Below are 19,410 nucleotides of genomic sequence, written 5' to 3'. Positions count from 1 at the left end.
CAACAAGCATTTAATTTGTTCATTTCTGCTTTCTGGTCAGGGCTCACTGGGCGTTTTTTCCACTGGTCTTTACTATAGGCACTCATGGACTTCCAGTCTCCTATATATTCAGATGGTGCTGGAAATCTTGGGTAGTTTAGGAATCCAGGAAGGAACTAATTCAGTAGTCACAAGGCCCAGTATCTTAAATACCTTGGAAAACCAAGTTGTATGATCAAGACCAGAGTCAGTATTGAGGACGACACAAGATGTAATGCTAGGATTTGTATGGTTCACTGAAGTCCATCACTACAAACACACTTCCTGATGTTACATTACATAACTTGAGTTTCTTTTTGTTTTATTGCCAATTGTTCCCATTGGAATATAAACTCCATAGGGCATGGATTCTGCTGATTTTGTTCACTTTTGTATTAGCCCAGAACAAGATATGGTACATTATTGGGATTCAATAAATTTTCTTGGATGAATATGTCCAGTAAACCTAGCTAGCTTGTGTAAAATAAAATGGTATATATTAGGGGAGGCATGTATTTCTGTGTACATAATAAATTTCTGGAACGATAAATATTTTATTAACTAGGAACTGTACTCCAGAGAATAAGGGGGCATTTGATTTACATTATTTATTCCCATAATGTATCACAGTTTTATAATGTAGAAAATATATAGTAAGATATGAGAAGCATTTTAATTTTTGTAATTTTTTTAAAATTTATAATACTAAAATTAGAGGACTTAGGCCAATAAACTTGGAAAAATTAGTTTAGTGTGTCTCGCCAGTATAATAATATTTTATTGAATATACAGTTAAGTACTACACAGTACATTGAGTATCTCTATAACAAGATTCTTTGTTGGTTTTTTGTTTGTTTGTGTTTATTCTGGAGAGGTGTGCTGGGGATTGAACCCAATGTACTTTATCACTAAACTACATCCCTCAGGTGATATCCTTCAGTAATTTACTACCACTGTCAAATTCTAAACTATGAGGAAAGAAGTAGATAAGATAGTATTTAAAAATTTTTAAAATAACTGTTGATTTGAGGAGATTGCTAAAAATGTGTGGAAATAATAGCAAAAATTAAAATTCTTCAGCTCACTTTGAAATTTAAAAAAAAATTTAGAATAACAGGAAATCAAGAACAAAACTGCAATAATATCTAAAAAATAATAATTAAAGTACTCTCTATGGTTACACTGAGTGAAGTAAAATTTAGTCTTAAACATGTATTACTAAAAGGAGAATGAAAGAGTTTTCAGCTGAATAGGTTAGAAAACAACAAAATGAGCCTAAGGAAAATGTAAGAAAGGAAATAGTAAACTTTAAAAGTAAAAATGATGTTTTAAAAGAAAGCTACCTAGCTGACTGCTTTACCCTCCTAATATATCTTCATACACTCAGCCGCTATGCTGTGGCAGATTATTTCTCCATGACACTATGCCTCTATAAATAAAATTCTTCAAATTTCTCTTAAAATGACTCACAAGACTCTTCATAACCTGACTCCCATCTACTCTTCCTTTATTTCTTACCTTGCCTTTTTGTTCCGCCATACCACTGTCCCCTATCCCCTATTCCAACCTATAAAGCTACAGAACTTCCTTTGGTTTAGTGAACACGATAAACTTTTTGTGACTTTCCAATCCTTGAGTTTTGCACATATTCATTCTTCCATGGGTCTGAAAGGCCTTCCCACTGTTTTGCCTGGCTAATTATTATTCAGTCTTCAGGACTCTGCTTAAATTCTATATTCTCTATAAATCTATAATACATGTATGTGCACATATATTTGATAGTCTCATGTGCTCTGATATTCTCACCAGTCAGTATCAAAGAAATATTTAAATAAGAAGATCAGAAATCTAAAATTACATTGCTTAAAATTATTAAACACTTTTCCAAAGCTACTTTTGCCAGAATAAATGAGTCTAGAAGAGTATACTGTGTGCTAAAAGAAGTATCTTAAATTTAGCAAATGATATGGGTTAACAGATATAATATCGGGGGAAAACAAATATCTTTGAATCTTCTCAAGATGAATTTTAGGTACATCAAAAAATTAAATATGAACATTTAAATTATTCAAAAGCTAGAAGAAAATAGAAACTAATACTTGTCAAACCTATAGATTCATATTATATATTGTGTACATGCACAAATATGTAGTAACATATTCCACTATTATGTATAATTTATAAGGCACCAATTTTTAAAAGTTTTTTTAAACATTTTTGACATTGTCCCATGGAAATACAATATAAGCCACAAAAAATTAAATTTTTAAATAGCCACCTTAAAAAATTAATATAGGCAAAATTGTAATGTTTTATTTAACCCAGTATGTCCAGAATATTATTTTAATACATAATCAATATAAAAATTATTAATTAGCTATTTTACATTATTGGATGTTTTGTACTAAAAGCCTTTGAAATCTGGTGTTTATTTCACACTTAGAGCACATCTCAGTTCATACAAGCCACATTTCAAGTGCTTTGGTAGCCACTTACGGATAGTGGCTGCTATTAATGGACAGAGTGGCTGTAGAAGAAATTAAATATAGAAGAGATAGAAGATATCATAAAGAAAAAAAATGGTAACATTGACTGTAGGAAAATAAACAATTCTAATGAAATAAAAGGAGAAAATATTTGTAGCATAACACAGTGTAGTATTCTTACTCTTAATATGCAAAAAATTCAGACAAGTCACTGAGAACTCCTAAAGGCCCAGAAAATAAATGATAATGACATAAACAGGCAGTTTACAAAAGAGGATAAAACATAGCAATAATAAAGAAGTACAAATTTGACTGGATACATTGCTCAATCGTAGAATGCTTGCTTAGCATGTGTGAGGCCCTGGGTTCAGTTTCCATCACTGTGGGTCTGGTGGGGGATGGGGTGAAGCCTAATTAAAACAATAGTAACATTTTATTGTTATTTGTCAAACCAGGAGAGATTATAGAACTATAATTTTCAGGATTACACAGAAAGCAGAAAAGGGTGTTCTTATAGTCTATGAGAGGTACTATAAAGTAGTAAAACCCTTTTAAAGGGCAGTTTAGCAGCAGGCACCAGAATTCCTCTTCTGGGAATCATAAGGAAGCAATACTAATCATAGCAGAAAACTGCATAACAAAATGCTCACTTTGGCATTGTTTATAATAATGAAAAAAATTAAAACTACAAAAATTCCTTACATTAAAAGAGTGGTTAAGGGGCTGGGGTTGTGGCTCAGCGGTAGAGCACCTGCCTAGCATGTGCAAGGCCCTGGGTTCGATCCTCAGCACCACATAAAAATAAATAAATAAAATAAAGATACTGTGTCCAACTACAACTAAAAATAAATGTAAAAAAAATAAAAGAGTGGTTAAGTAGTTTATGGTTTAGTCATTTAATTATATACGTTGCATAATATAACATGGAAGTCTTTTTTTAAAATATTTTTAGTTATACATGGACACAATATCTTTATTTTGTTTATTTTTATGTGGTGCTGAGGATCAAACCCAGTGCCTCACACATGCAAGGCAAGTGCTCTGCCACTGAGCCACAACTCCAGTCCCCATGGAAGTCTTTTTTATAATAACAAACTCAAAAAAGATACAGAATTAAATCTAGAATTTAGTGCTGCACAATTCTGTGCAGCATAAGACTTAAAAAATTTTTTTTAGAATATTGTCTTGGGATAGAAAAACTTTAGACTTCTTTTTTCCCAGTTTTCTGTTTTTCTCAGTTTTTAAATGTCATAAAATTAGACTGTATTTTATCTTCCTGATACGGAAAAAAACTACTTAAAATGGTGGGATTAATTCAACACATTCGCAGCCATACCTTAATATGTACAATTCAAGTGCGCTCAACTCATGCTCTACCAAATCAATTTATACTTCAGAAAAGTACAATACTTAGCTAATGATGAATTCCCATAAATAATCAAACATTTGGGATTTGACTCCATCTTTGTTTCTAAGTAATGTTTCTTGACCTTCTAATAAAAATTTGTCTCTATTTTCTTTTTCTGTTTCCTTTATTTCTGGCCTATGTCTGGCTTCTAGAAAAAGTGAAATAATAGTTTTTTTAACAAACCAGCATTGTAAACGTGTAATTTCCATTTTCCTTCCCAGTGTCCTAAGGTTAAATAGCTTACATCTGCAGCATTTAGTATTTTTATGTACTGCTTTGCTCTTACTATTTTGATTAATACTTTCCCCCCTTTTTAAGGTTATTCTGGTACAAGTAAATCCTGGGGAAGCATTTACAATAAGAAGAGAAGATGGACAGTTTCAGTGCATTACAGGTAAGAATGGCAATTTATTACCATTTGTGACCCAAAAAATTGGTGATACAAAATAGTATATATGCTTATGGTTTCTTCCTTTATTTCTCATTACTGCCATATGAAAGCACAATACTGTTTTATGTAACTATTGCCATAATATCCTAACTAAACTCTTTGCCATGGTTTCTTGATTAATCTTTCTGTATTTTATTGTTCATATTACCTCCCTACTTAGAAATCTTTAATGACTGTAGTCCAGATTCCTTAGTCTTTCAAAAAGATAACTGCAGTTTTCTAGTCTTGTTCCCACTTCAATTCCAACATTGCTTCCCTTTAATCTTTTCTAAGTCATCTTAATTACTGTCTTTCAAACCTGTCTTGTGCTGTCAGTAATATTTTTTTTTAATCTAGAATTCATCCTCTGTAACCACTATTCCAGCCTGTACAAATCCTACTGCTTTAAGACTGAACTTAATTCTTACCTTTAAGAAGATTTTTGTAATCTTCCTTTAGTGAGCATCCTCTTAGCATTTTGAGGCTGGGTAATTCTTTGCTGTGAAGGGCTATCCTGTGAATTGTAGAATGTTTAGCAGAATTCCTCACCACTTTTCATGAGCCACTTCTCCTTACCCCCATTTAGACAAACAGAAATGTCTCCAGACATCAACAAATACCCTTGGGTAGAAAAATTGTCCCCAGTTGATGCAAATCACTTTCATATGTAAAGATGAAAGCAATAAAAAATTTAGTGGCTAAGATGGGCCCTCAATCCAAAAGTATCCTTATGAAAAGGGGGACATTAGACATACATGTAGGAACAGTGCCCTGTGAAGATAAAGGCAGAGATCTACAAGCCAAGAAATGGCAAAGATCACCAGGAAACCATCATAAGGTAGGAGAGAGGCTTGGAACAGAATCTACCTTATATCCATCAGAAAAAAAACTAACCTTCCCAACACCCTATTATTTCATTTCTAGGCTCCAAATCTGTGAGACAATAAATTTCTGTTGTTCTAAATGAAAAATAAAATAAAAGTCACTGGCTGTGGAACCTGAATTTAAATCTCAACTCTGCCTCATACTAGCTATATGATCTTGCTCATGTTACTTAACCTCTATAAATATTTTTCTTCTCAATAAAATTGCCATCCCAATCAAGAACAGTATATCTAATAGGATAATTGTGAGGGTTAATTAATACACATACAGTGTACTCAGACATGGCACAAATAAGGTACTCAATAAATGGTGGTGGTGGTGCTAATAGAAAATGACCTCCATCTCCTCTGAAATCCTGTAATACCAATGACTGTGCCATTAATTTATCAAATAACTGTGCTATTTTATAGTAGTTCTTCTAGGTTTTTTTTCTTTTAACTATTTAAGTTTTGATATAAAAATTTTATTCAGTTTCTCCAACTATGGTCTAAGCCCTGAGAGCAAATAACATCTCATATTTCTTTTTATTCCTTTGAACCTAATAGTTTATTTAATTTAAAAAGAGTTCATTAGAGGTAGGGTGAACATATACTTTACTATCATCCAAACTAGAATACTTCTGAAAATGAAAGAACTTTTGTAAGTACTTCATGACTAGTATGAACCAAGACTTATGGTATTCCCTCTCCCCCATTTTATCAAATCTATAAATAGCATACACTTCATTACCTACATGAAAGTAAGTCCATCTTTAACTATGTGTTTCATAGAATGTAAGTTTCTAATAGATTTATTTTTATATCTTTTTCAAATTGTTTTCAATAAATATAGTTTATATTGGAAACATTTTAATAAATATAGCATTGATCTTTTCAAGCACATTGGCAAGCTGAGTATGGTGGCACAAACCTAATTTATAATGTGCAGGCAGTACTAATAGTATCCTAATGTTAGGAACTGACCATCACATTAAAACACTTTTATACAGGGACACATTTCTCTGCTTCACTGGAACATAGAAGTTCCTTACTCTATATGATAGATTTTAAGGATGGAAACTGAAGATTAGTGAATAGAATTTTTTAAAACACAGGAAAGGAAAAAGGGAACTAGACATAAAGCAAAAAGGCTTTCCCCTCTGTTTATATGTTCATTACCTAAATGAAAATAAGCCCATTTTAAAAGTGAGAGTAGGAATAGAAGGGAAGCAACAGGTAACAAGGAGAAAGAGAAAGTCTCAAGGAAGGGAAATCTCATGCCAGTGAAGCGGAGAAGAAAGAGATCCTTAGACCAAGAGAGAAATTACAAGATGGGTTATGGGTGGAAGGAATAGTAGTGAATGAAGGACTGGGGTTGAAGTCCTTGTAAAGACCAGTGTGCTCTCACTCCAAGCAAGGGAAGCATACAGAGAGAAGAGTATTGACTACAAGAATTCATCACCTCCCTTTTGTCATCACTAGTCACTGTCATGTAGCAAGCCCCTTCCTGGCTTAGTTCATCTCGTATTTCTTTTTATCCCTTCGAACCTAATAGTTTATTTAATTTAAAAAGAATTCATTAGAGGTAGGGTGACCATATACTTTACCATCATCCAAACTGGTATACTTTTTAAAAACAAGAGTAGGAATAGAAGGGAAGGAACAGGTAACAAAGAGAAAGTCTCAAGGAAGGGAAATCTTATGCCAGTGAAGCAGAGAAGAAAAAGAGATCCTTAGACCAATAGAGAAGAGTGGGGGAGGAAGAAAGGAGAGGAAGGGGAGGGCAAGAACTGGGAAATGAAATGTACCAAATTATGCTCTATCCATATATAAATATACCATATATAAATATACCACAATGAGTCCAATGTGTGTATGTATATTTACATGTGCGTGTGTGTGTATACACACACACGCACATGTAATTATAGCACTCTAAAATAATAATAAAAGATCAGTAGTGTAGAGTAAGTGGATCAGGGAAAGGGAAGGTATTGGAAAATGAGATTGATCTAATTATCTTATGTGCATGTATGGATATAGCACAATGAATCCTATTTATGATTATAATGCACCAATAAAAATATATTAATTAAAGTAAATTAATTTTAAAAATTTTTAAAGAAAAAGAGGTCCAAGACCATCAAGTTAGAAAAGCTGTTCTCTGGTAGCCACTATACTCATCATAGAAAAATCTCTATAGTAAAACCTAAATAATTAAGATAAATCCAGTATAAATTAATAAACATTTGAATTAAAGCTCATTCTTTTTAAAATAATTTTGTTATCTTTCAAGAATTTATAAAAACAATTGATGTGGCTGTGTTACTATAGTATGCTGATTTTAAATCCTTTGGGTATAGAACAAGGAGTGGGATAGCTGGGTCAAATGGTAGTTCCATTCCATCCATTCATCAGCAGACTGTAGTAACACAGCCACATCAATGTTTATAGCAGCTCAATTCACAATAGCTAAACTGTGGAAGCAACCTAGATACCCTTCAATAGATGAATGGATAAAGAAACTGTGGTATATATACACAAAGGAATATTACTCCACATTAAAAGAGAATAAAATTATGCCATTTGCAGATAAATGGGTGGAGTTGGAGAATAATCATGCTAAGTGAAGTTAGCCAACCCCAAAAAACCAAAGGCTGAATGTTTTCTCTGATAAGTGGGTGCTGATCTATAGTGGGATAACGTGGGGAAAATGAAGAACTTTGATGGGGCGGAGGGGAGGGGAAAGGTGGGGAGAAGGCTTGGGGGTAGGAAAGATGGTGGAATAAGAGGGACATTATTACCCTAGGTACACGTACGACTTCACATATGGTGCGATGCTATATCATATACAACTATAGAAATGTAAAGTTGTGCTGCAATTGTGTACAATGAATCAAAATGCATTCTGCTGTCATATATACCTAGTTAAAGTAAATAAATAAAAAATATGGAAAGAGAAAAAAATTATAAAAACAAGGTTACAAAGAGCTTTAGAGATCTACATAATCGCCTTCCTTTATTATAGGTTCAGAATTTGTGAGTTACATCTAGTTATGAGTAGTGCTTAATGTAGTCATACCTTTTCTACTGTAGCATACTTCCTAGAGAGACAAATTGCTAGTGATGTTTTTTCTGAGACTTTACAGTCTACTGAGGTGTACTGTGCCAGTTGCTGGTAATTCAGGGAACTAAGACAGTTCCTGCCATTCAAGAACACGGGAAAAGGGGAAATTAGCAATGATATACAGAAAAAGAGAGCTATTAGAGATGTGCCTAGGGTATTATGAGAACACAAAATGAGACTGTAATACAGAGTAGTATGTAATGGGAAAAAAAATTCCTGAAAGAAGTGAAACATAAGCTATTTTTAAGGAAAATAACAGCTAACCAGATGGACAAAGCATATTAAGACATTTTAGATAGAGAGAGGGAAAAGTGTTCAAAAGCAGCCAGAGGGAAAAAATGACTTGAATTATTTGAATAACCACAGAGATTGGAATTGCTAAAAAGTTATATGAAAAGGGGGTGTGGCTAGAAATGAATCTCAAAAATGTAGAAAGAACTTGAAGTGGCTTGAGCAGCATACTAGGAAATTTAACTTCATTGGGAGGATGTAGAAGAGCCAGGAAAGGAAAATACACAGGGAAATAAACATCTAATTAATGATTTGAAAAGATTAGTGATGCCTTTTGTTCTATTAATATTTGATGTCTCTTGGCCCATAAATCTTCCTACTATAAACATCTAGAGATGTTCAATAAAATATAACAAATATTCTTTTAAATGCATGGCTAAGCTTCTTTCTATTCCCTTCACTTCCCAAAAAAGAAACAAAATGAAAAAAGTAAAAATATATACTTATTTGATTTGATGATTTTTATTGTCTCATACCATTTTTTCTGAGTTCTCAATGATGATTTCTGTAATCCTTTAGCTCTTTACCTCCTTGTTCCACTCTGAGATATATAAAAGTGCAGTCCCACTGACCACTTTCCAGTTTTTCTTTATATTCTATGGTTAGGTTTATTTGTACTGCCTGATTTGGACCCATACTTTCTTTTTATTAACCTTTTTTTAAACAGTGCTAAAGGATCAACTGAGGCCTCACAACCTGGGTTCACACCTAGGCAAGTACTCTGCCACTGTGCTACATCCCCAGCCCCAGTATCTCATTTTTACTGTTTTTAGCTGCAACTCATTAGTTTCAGCACAAATACATCATTACTTTTTAAATGAGAATATTACCATGAATCTGTCTCAGTTTTTTTTTCTATTCTAAAATATTTCTTATATTTTGAAATCAGTCTAAAACTTGGTGGGTTTTTTTTTCTTTTTTGTAATGAAATGCTTTGATAAGAATGTCAACACATTATGTATGATGATATATGTACTGTGAAAATTAAGTCATTTTTGCTTAGTTACTTGTACATAAGAAAGTAAACATTTATTAAATGACTTAAATTTCTGGTTTAGAATTAACAGATCTTTGTAACATATTAAAGACTACCCTTAGGTTTGTTTTTGGCTTTTTGTTGGTTTTTGTTTGTTTGCTTTGTTTTGTTTTGTTTGGGGGCGGGGTTGGTGCACAGGTAAGCAGAAGAGGAAATTGGCAACGTTTCTAAATTGGATTACTAGAAAAGTTATAGAGGTTATAACTTATATTCTCTATATATTGCATAGAGAATATGTCATACATATTAAGATCTATGTCATACAGCTGGTTCTCCAGGTGATAAACTGGTACCTATATGTAGATATCATCTGTTCTTTGAAGCTCTTGCTTCAGTTTCTCTCCTTTTAGTCTTAGGTATACATATAGAAATAATTGAAATCAGGATTCAAGTTCTACAACTGTGTATGTCTGTCATAAGCCTTTCATAGCACCCAGCATATAGAGAATGCTCAATAAATGTTTAAGTTAAAGAAGAGAAGAAAACAACATTTCTTGAGCATTTCTGTGTCAAGCAAATGGAGTCTATGTAGACAAATTTTAGGTAGTATTCTCCGTAGTTAGAGGCAGATATGGTTTTATTTTCCTCTTTTCCATGACATCTCAAAAATTAATAAATGGGGCTAAGGAATAAGAATGTGTTAATTAAATATTTAGTATTTTTGCATTGTTATAGCATTTCTACTTCTTTGGACATGTTGTTTATGTCTGTGGAACCATACAACCAAAGATTTATGTTAAATAAATAGCCACTAATTATGTTGGTCATGAATTCACAAGATCTACATTATTTTTTTTTTACAACATAGGTGCCACATTTGCATTTTAGCGAAATTAGAACCTTATATTCTTTATTTATTCATTCAGTATTCAGTTAAGAGACAAAAATGAATAAGTACTCTTAAACTCCACAAACTTATTTGCCTTACATATCTTTATGTAAAGGCAAAATTAAATTTGTTTACCAGCCCACTGCCAGAAAACAGTTTGTCTCATGTTGTGTTATCCAGGGCTTTGTTTTCTAGGGATTTTCTGCTATTTTTAATCAATTGCTTTGACAAAAATAAAAGACATGTTAATGAAAATTTTAAGTCAGAAGGTTACAAAGGATAACTTAAAACATTGTCAAGCTCAAAAAATAATCAAAACTTCTTGAAATAAGTCAAAATTAGTAGGATGAAATTTAATAGGAATAAAGTTCTACATTTTGATTTTAATGAAGCTGACTCTTGCCTTTTAACACAAAAGAAGTTTATTAAGATTCTCTTTCTTCCCTAACAGTTCAGTCCTGAAGCCATTGGGGTAGAGATAGGGAGTATGCCAGTGGAATGAGGGAGGCAAGATGCAGTTCCTCAGAGTGGGATTTCAGTACCCAAATTGGATGAGAAGCACATTACATAGGAGAAGAACCAAGTTTAGGAATACAGACCCAAGCAGAATAAGGCAGCCTGGTATGGAGTCCAAGGCTGAGGAGGGTATCTTCAAGAGAGTCATAGCATAGTGTGTGGCATAAGAACTTGAATAGGATGAGAAAGCCATTGACACAATAGGATGGTCCTGAGCTCAAGCAAGGGTGAAGAGGTCATCAGTGTGGACATGATCATCAGCCTGAGCTAGGTTTGTAGAAGCTCCAGCAAGTTCAGACCACCCCTATGCTGGTGTTGTTGTGGAGTAGATAGTTAGAACCCAAGTGGAGTTTAAAAAAAAGGTAAGAGGAGATATCCACAAAGAAGTGATCAATTTAGAAAGTCACCATTAATACCATGATTATACTCCTGCTACTTCTTCACTAAGAACTCAGTAATACTTGTTTCCAGCACATAGACCACTTCTGTAACAGGAAATGTATAACTTTCCACCATTGCCTACAAGATTATCAGCACCTATAAGAGTGATAGTCTGTATCAAGTTGACTCCTTAAACCCATGAAGGAACTTCAGATAATATGCACTGAAACAAGTGACGGTGTCTGTTAGAGTGTAAGAGAGGAGACTTTAAATTTATAAATAGAGCTTATTTTAGCAGAACTGGAGTTAAATATGAGCTGTCCTATTGAATCTAACTTGCACAAGAGAAAACAAAATAAATCTTGGATTGTAGAAATAGAAATGTAAGTTCAAAATAGATGGCGGTGTATGTGGGTTAGATGTTTTCAGTTAGCATGTTTAAAAGAAGTATTGGCTAACTTGGGTTGTCCCAAGGAAGGTAACGAGCAGAGAATAAGAGCATGAAATCGTTCTTACAAAAGATTTTAGAAACAAATGAAGGATGTTTAATCTAGAAAAGAGAACAGTGACTAGGAAGACATTGTTCCATGTACCTCTGGAGGGCAGAATTTACACCAACAGATTAGAGTTAAAGGAAGCAGATTTTGACTCAGGGAAAAACCATAACCGATATGACTGTATATAAATGGAGTCATCGTTTGTTTTATAATTATATGTATTCATGCACTCATTGGATGGTACAAAGGTACATATATAATTATATGTATTCATGCACTCATTGGATGGTACAAAGGCAATTTCTACATAGGGAGTTAAGTTTGATTAGGTGAATTCTAGCCTTCATTCTCAGATTCTTTGATTCTAGAATAATCTACTAATTAAACTGAGATCTCTTTAGTTAATTATGGGAATGAGTACTTTGAGTGAGAATCTTAAATTTAACAATTACACTTGTGCACAGGCATATTTCATAAAGTAATTGAGCTAGTGAATGGTTATTGCTCATAATAGACCTATAAGCAGAATGCCAACTAGTTAATTTAATAATACTGTTAGTGATGGACACTTGAGAGAGAAACTTGCACTAAACTTGTGACTCTTTTAGGGGTAGGAGCAATTATGCTATCTTTATCATGGTATGTAAAACTTTATTTAACTGAAGTGTTCCAGATATATTATCTCCTGTTTTGTTAACAACTGAAATTGTCACTTTTCATCTGATTCTCTTTACTAAAATAATGCCATTTGCTTGCTTAGCAGGTATTCTGTTGATAGGTTATAATGAACTGCTAAAATATTTTAAAGTTTTATTAGGTGCTCATTTGCCTTGATAATAACTTCTGTATACCAAAAATAGTCTTTTTATACTTGGGATATTTTAGTGCCTCGGAGTCTTCAATATGCACCAGTTAAGATTCTCTGGTTATATGGAAATGTTAATTTTAGTATGTGAATAGTGAGCTATCAATAATCACCTGAATGTTGTCTATTTAACAGAAATAACTTCTGCTTATTTTCTATGATTTGACTCTTATGTTTAGAAAAAAGTATCAAGGTGAATTCAAATTTGCAGAGCCAGATCGCCTTGGTTTCCTCATACTTACCTTACTTAGGGAACCCAAGAACCTATTTAACAATCCCAGAGTGTGTTAATGGTGAGCCTCTTCACCCTCTAGTTTAGAATAACATTAACCCTCACCTCCAAGTCCTGTTACTTTCCCTTTTGGTTCCAAGTAGCTCAGACCTGTTTTTAAGCAGGTATTGTTTTTAAGATCATTGTTGCTACAGGTGGCTTTCTGCTCTGCCAATGGGGGTCTAATTGGCCCTTCTTTCTACTGCCCCTCATTCAAGAAGTAACCAGCACTGTTGTTAATTGACAGCTCTTTTGTTCTCATTTTTCTTCTCTTCACTGTCATTGCTGTTCATCAGTGTTTTTCTGCTCTCAGATATTATCTTTTCAAGTACTTCATCCTGACTTTCCCTCCATTCCTACAGTTTTTGAAGGGAAGGGAAAGTTTGTTTCAAACAATAAGTACCATTTTGCTCACTTTCTATGTGTTCTGGGATCATGGTGAGTATGACCATAGCCATTCTTCCTCCCCACAGTTAGTCAGCGCTTTCATATTTATCATCTCCTTTGCGATAAATAATTTTTTTTAAAAAAAAAGGACTGGAGATGTGGCTCAGTGATGAAGCACTCCTGGGTTCAATCCCTGATACCAAAAAAGGAGGAGAGGTTAAAATTTTCTGTTAAATTTAAGTTTTTATTTAATCAGGACCATTTATTTAATTATATGTTATTAAGGATATCAACAGAATTAACTCATTATGAGAGAAGGAAAACTTACTTTTAATGAATATAGATACATAGAAATCAGTTTGCTACTTGAAGCATTGTGGGAGGACTGTAGTTTTTTTAAATTTGTGCTTTCTATATAATCTCATAATTTTGATGAATATGAATTGTGTAAGCCATATAAATGTCTTACCCATTTTAAGTTGTTCAATTTGACTTTATTTCATGAAACATTTAGTTGTTTGAACCCAATCAGGAGAATGGTATTTTGAGTACAGATTGAATACAGCATTTTGAGTGCAGATAAGTGGATTTTTAAACTAGTGAAGCCTAGGAAAAGAGACATAGCAAATTTTTAAGTACATGATAATAGTGCAACAATTTTCTGAACATCAAGGGGGTTAAAAAAAAAAGTAATGTCCAAATTTAATGTTATAATATAGAAGTATTGCAAAAATTCTGATACCAATGAGAACAGTTAAGAAACCCAAGGCAGGGAATCTGAGGAGACATTAAGAATTTTGTTGACCCAGAAAAGGGTCAGTGTAAGCCAGGCTGTATTTATAAAAGATAATTTGTTTGAATTTTTTCTATTTAACCAAGTCATTCTGTGAAGGGATGCTGGGGAAATAAACCAGTATTTACTACAAAACTACTTTGTGCTTTAAGTACATTTTCTTAACCCTATGAAAGAATATTCAAAAAAATCACCTTCATTATTAAAAATAAAAATGAACTTTCCAAAGTTAGCTTCAGTAGAAGAATTTCCTGATAAGAGAACTAATGAATCACAAATACAAAGATTTACCTTAGTTTAGCCTTATAGTAAGGAGCACCATATTTTGGGACTCAGTAAATACTAATTAAGCAATCTGTTCCAGACATAACAATTTGTTTATGAAAGCATAGCTGGCATAAGGCTAAGATGTTCAGAGAATATTTATATTAAGTCATAAAGAAACTACCATGAAGTTAGCTTTGTACTATCTGCAGGAAATGTACCAGGAAACAAAATATCTTTCCTGGTTCCTTTCTTTGTATAGCAATATGTTGGATGTGATTTCTAGTACCTACCTACATACATAGAGATGGAAAAATCATTTCCCAATTTATCTAGGTTTTATCTTCATGGTTTCCATTTCCTCGTTGCTTATCATAGCAACAGACATTAGGTTTAATTTCATTTCTCAGAAAAACCTTTACTCTTATGTACAGAGGGTGACTTGTACTCCTGACTGTGGTTACAATTGTATATCAATGCCCCCATTAACCATAAGAGTCACAAAATAATGTAATAATGGTGGCAGGAGAGGATTTCCTTGCAGTATGTATTCATTTCTCTATGGCTCTCTCAGAGTCATAATTTTAACACAGAGCCCTCTAATCCTAAAACCAGTGCAATAATATTATTTAAAGATGTTGATTCACTTTTAGAGAGTTAAATTTTAATCAAATACAGTTTTCATTCTTCATGGTTTAGTTTACTGTCTTTGAAATCCCCAGAAAGTCTCATTATAAAAATCCTTAAACATTTTTTTGGAAAATCCTTTATTATTACAATGAAATGCCATTTTATTTCAATATTTTAACATTTTTTAGTCTCAGTGTGTTGGAATTCCTTTTTGTACCTGGGCTCCTGTCGCTTGAGAACATTTGAAACTGTATTGCTAAATGCATGTACTCTTCCTTGCCCTAAATCTCTTTTCTTATCCTGAAGGTTAACACACCTTTAACAGTTACTTGAAAGACTTAAGTTCTGCCTTACACCCTAATAGGGAAATAGGCAAGTAATCTGAAGTTAAAACGGGGGCATTGACAAAATGCTGTGATGGAATTAGATGTGCCTAGATACACATGGGAGGTCAGAGTAGGAATACCTAAGTCAGCAATGGGAAGTCATTCAGTGCTTCAGGAAAGGATGATATTTAAAGAAGAAGTAGTTAGCTAGGTGGGAAAAATAAAGAACTATCTTTGAAGGAGAAGGAATAATAGCATGTTCAAAGATGGAGCACACAGAGATTAGAAGAGGCTGAAAAGTTATCATTAGAATGGAGAATAGGGTAGCTCGGGGATGACTGAATGTTAGAAAATATAGGCTGTATTACAAATACCATATAGTTTATGCTAAAGATTTTGTGTTTGAGGCTGTAGGTATAGCTCTTCAGCAGAGTGTGAGATCCTGTGTCCATTTCTTTAGTAAATGTGAGACCCTGTGTCCATTTCCTAGCACCAGAAAAAATTATTTTAGTTAACTTTTTTAGATTTTAATTGCCAGTTTGCAATTTTGCAAGACCATATCTCAAATTTTTAAAAATAAAAATAAAAACACCTAGGAAGGTAGCTCAGTGGTAATGTGCCCTTGAGTCAATCCCCATTTAGAAGGGAGGGAGGGTGGAAAGCTTCAGATTTTATCATGAAAGGAACAGGAAATCACAGAAGGATTTTAAGCAGAGAAATAACCACAACAGTAGTAATAAGAATGAGACCTGGGGCTCACTGTGGAAGGTGAGAAGAAGCTAGGGTAATTCCCAAATTCCACAGTTATTTTGGCAAAAAGATAAATGACAGTGACTTTCACTGTGCTAGAGAATACAGGAGAGCTGGGTGTGGTGGTGCACACCTGTAATCCCAGCTACTTGAGACTGAGGCAGGAATTTTGTAAATTTGAGGCCATCTTTGGAAACTCAGTGAGATCCTGTCTCAAAAAAAAAAAAAAAAATACAGGAGAAAAAAAAAGAATCAGCATTAGATAAAAAAAGGTTAGAGATAATAAATTTCTTTCTGAAAGTATTAGATTTAAAAACCTTTTAATTTATGGGCCTTATTCATTAGAAAGACTTGGAATGAAAATACATAATTTGAAGTCATGAGATATGAATGTGCTTTTGCAAGAAAAAAGTGTGAAGTATGAAGATACAAGATTGGAGTTGGGGTCAAGAAAAAATTCTAACATTTAAAGGATAGGAAAAAAGGTTGCATATAGGGATAACGCACAGGACTTATTTATCTAGTCCTGCTATGGGTAGAACAGTACAACAGGTACTATAATAGACCTGTATATTAGACCTGTATAATAGAGTTATAATATAATATATAATAGACCTGTATAATAGAGTTAATAGACATTAGAGAAGGGGGAAAGGCCCATAAGTTTGGGTGTTAAGGAAAAAACAAAAGATTTATTTGCTATAGTCCTTACCAATACCTTAAACTCTCTATCTCAAAATAATAAATTCATTCATCGTGAATTTTCAAGAAGTGGTTGTCACTGGCAGCATGTTCAGAAGAGTTTGGAACCCTTTTCTACAAGCATATTATAAAAACCTAATTTTTAAAATTTTTTTTGCAGTTGTAGATGGATAGAATGCCTTTATTTTATTTGAATATGGTGCTAAGGATCAAATTCAGTGCCTCGCACATGCTAGACAAGCGCTCTGCCACTGAGCTACAGCCCCAGCCCATTAAAAACTAATTTTATAGAACATATTTTCAGAAACCATATCATTGAGCAAATTCTCTCAAGTTTCAGCTTCTACTTCTAATGTGTTTTTGTGGGGTTTTGTTTTGTTTTGATGGGGTGTTTTTGTTTTTCACAGTACTAGAGATTGAACTCGGGGTACTTTACCACTGAGTTACATTCCCAGCCCTTTTTACTTTTTATTTTGAGGCAGGGTCTAAATTGCTAAAGCTGGCCTTGAACTTGTGATGTTTCTGCTTCAACTTCCCAAGTTGCTGGGATTATAAGTGTACATCACCATGTCTAGCCCAGCTTCTAATGTTTGATCTTCATAACTAACCTACCTACCTTCTTAGTATCCAAAAATAAACATACAAATATACATCACATCACTTTAGGGAGAGAAGGAAAAGAACAACTTAGGTAAAAGACAAAGAAATAGAAATATTTGTAGCATAACACAGAGAGTTACCTTCTTAAGTGTATTAAAAAAAAAAAAAAACCCTGCAAATCCAATGCAAAAATAGGCAAATGCTTGGAACAGACAAATCAAAAAAAAAAGGAAAAAATAAATGGCTCTTACACAGATAGTCAACCTCACTCAAAAGAAAATGCATTGGGAGGCTGAGGCAGTGGGATCACCAGTTCAAGGCTAGCTTCAGCAACTTAGGGAGGCCCTAAGCAATTTATCGAGATTCAGTATCTCAAAATAATAAATCAAAAGGGCTGGAGATGTGATTCTGTGGATAAGTGCCCCTGGTATCCCACGTACCAAAAAGAAAATGCAGGGATTGAGGGTGTAGCTTCATAGTAGACTGCTTGCCTAGCATGCACAAGGCCATGTGTTCAATTCACAGCACCACAGATAAAAGAAGAAGAAAATGCAAACTAAACTACAGTGGGATACAGCTTTCACCTTTCAGATTGGCAGTTATCAAAAAGATTGTTAATTATCGGTGAGGGTGTGTAGATGAAAATACATATTAGTACAAAAACAATATAGAGATTCAGGAATATAAAAACCATAAATCCTCTTAGACACAACAGTTCCATTTGTAGTAATTTCCCCTACAAATAATGTGATGTGATATTTGTACAATGGTATTCATTGCAGTAGTGTTGTAATATCAAAAGGTTGAAAATGTGACTGTTAGTAGGGGAATCACTAAATAAATTATGGTATATTAACAGAGGAATACTGTGCAGCTGTTAAGAGACTGAAGCATCTCTGTATGTACCAGTGGGGAAAGATGTTTAAGATATAGTAAGGTACAGAACACTGGTTGTGTTTTTTTAAAAAACATATACAGTTGCTTTAAGATTCATAAAATATCTCTAAAAGATTTGAGACAAAGAATGGTTGCCTTTGAGAGAGATACTATGTAACTAGGGGACCAGGTTGTAAAAGGAAAGTCTCAGACCTCTACTCAAAATATCTTCAAAATATTTCATAGCCCCAAGCTAAAGGCCTGGAAGAAGCTCTGTTCCCTTATCTTTCTGTGTTTAATATAATCATAGATGACCCACTTAAACAAAGTTCTGCTTCCTAGTCTGGTAATGTTTAAACTTGAAAAGAATGAAAAGAAGAGGATCCTCTCTTAGCCTTTGTGGGATTTTGTATTTTGTCCCAGCTCTTCTCAGTCTTTTTTGTACACTGGTACATCCCTTTTTTTAATGTTTGTTTGGTTTTGGTTTGGGGGGGGTGGTTTTTTGTTTTGTTTTGTTTTGTTTTGTTTTTGTTGTTGTTGTTGTTTTTGAGACAAGGCCTTGATAAGTTGTTGAGGTTGGTCTTGAACTTGCAATCCTCTTGCCATAGCCTCCTTGAGTTGCTAGGTCTACAAGGTGTGTGCATCACCATACCCACCTCTTCTTAGTCTTAAACCATACATTTGACTCAATTCTTAATCTACTTTTTCCTGTTTTAAGACCATCTTAGCTGGTAGGGACTTACCCTGAAGAGGTTGGAGTAAATAAGCCAAAATATGGGGGCACCAACCTCATCAAAATATATAAATTGTGTTAAGAGAATATTAAGCCCTTATAATCCAGACTTCTGATGAAAGTTGATGTTCAATGAAAGAGTATAGAAAGTTTTTCAGTGTTTTTGTGAAATAGCATTTGGTTTCTGCTATGGAAAATCTAAATTTAAAACTTATCCCTCAAAACTATGAAGACATCTGTCTCAGCAGTTCTTATGTTTTGCAAATATTTCTTTCAGATAATTAGCTGTTCAAAAGAAAAAGAAAAACTTTAGGATAAGGGATAGCCTTTG

General features: G+C 33.6%; 1 protein-coding gene across 4 annotated transcripts in view; it reads left to right on the top strand.

Moving 5' to 3' along the window:
- Positions 1–19,410, top strand: part of Fndc3a (fibronectin type III domain containing 3A) — a 158,461-nt gene that overhangs the window by 56,769 nt on the left and 82,282 nt on the right. For all 4 annotated transcript variants that reach the window (XM_046454003.2, XM_046454000.2, XM_046454002.2 and 1 more), the window contains exon 3: positions 4,231–4,306. In XM_046454003.2, the coding sequence (XP_046309959.1) occupies positions 4,231–4,306 (76 nt within the window). The remainder of the gene's footprint in view (positions 1–4,230; positions 4,307–19,410) is intronic.

This window comes from Marmota monax, unplaced genomic scaffold (genome assembly GCF_021218885.2).
Source record: "Marmota monax isolate L192 unplaced genomic scaffold, Marmota_monax_Labrador192_F-V1.1 WCK01_AAM20220418_F8-fsc00011, whole genome shotgun sequence".
NCBI lineage: Eukaryota > Metazoa > Chordata > Mammalia > Rodentia > Sciuridae > Marmota > Marmota monax.
The sequence above is the reverse complement of the archived record's forward strand: the minus strand, read 5'-3'. Positions and strand labels throughout refer to the sequence as shown.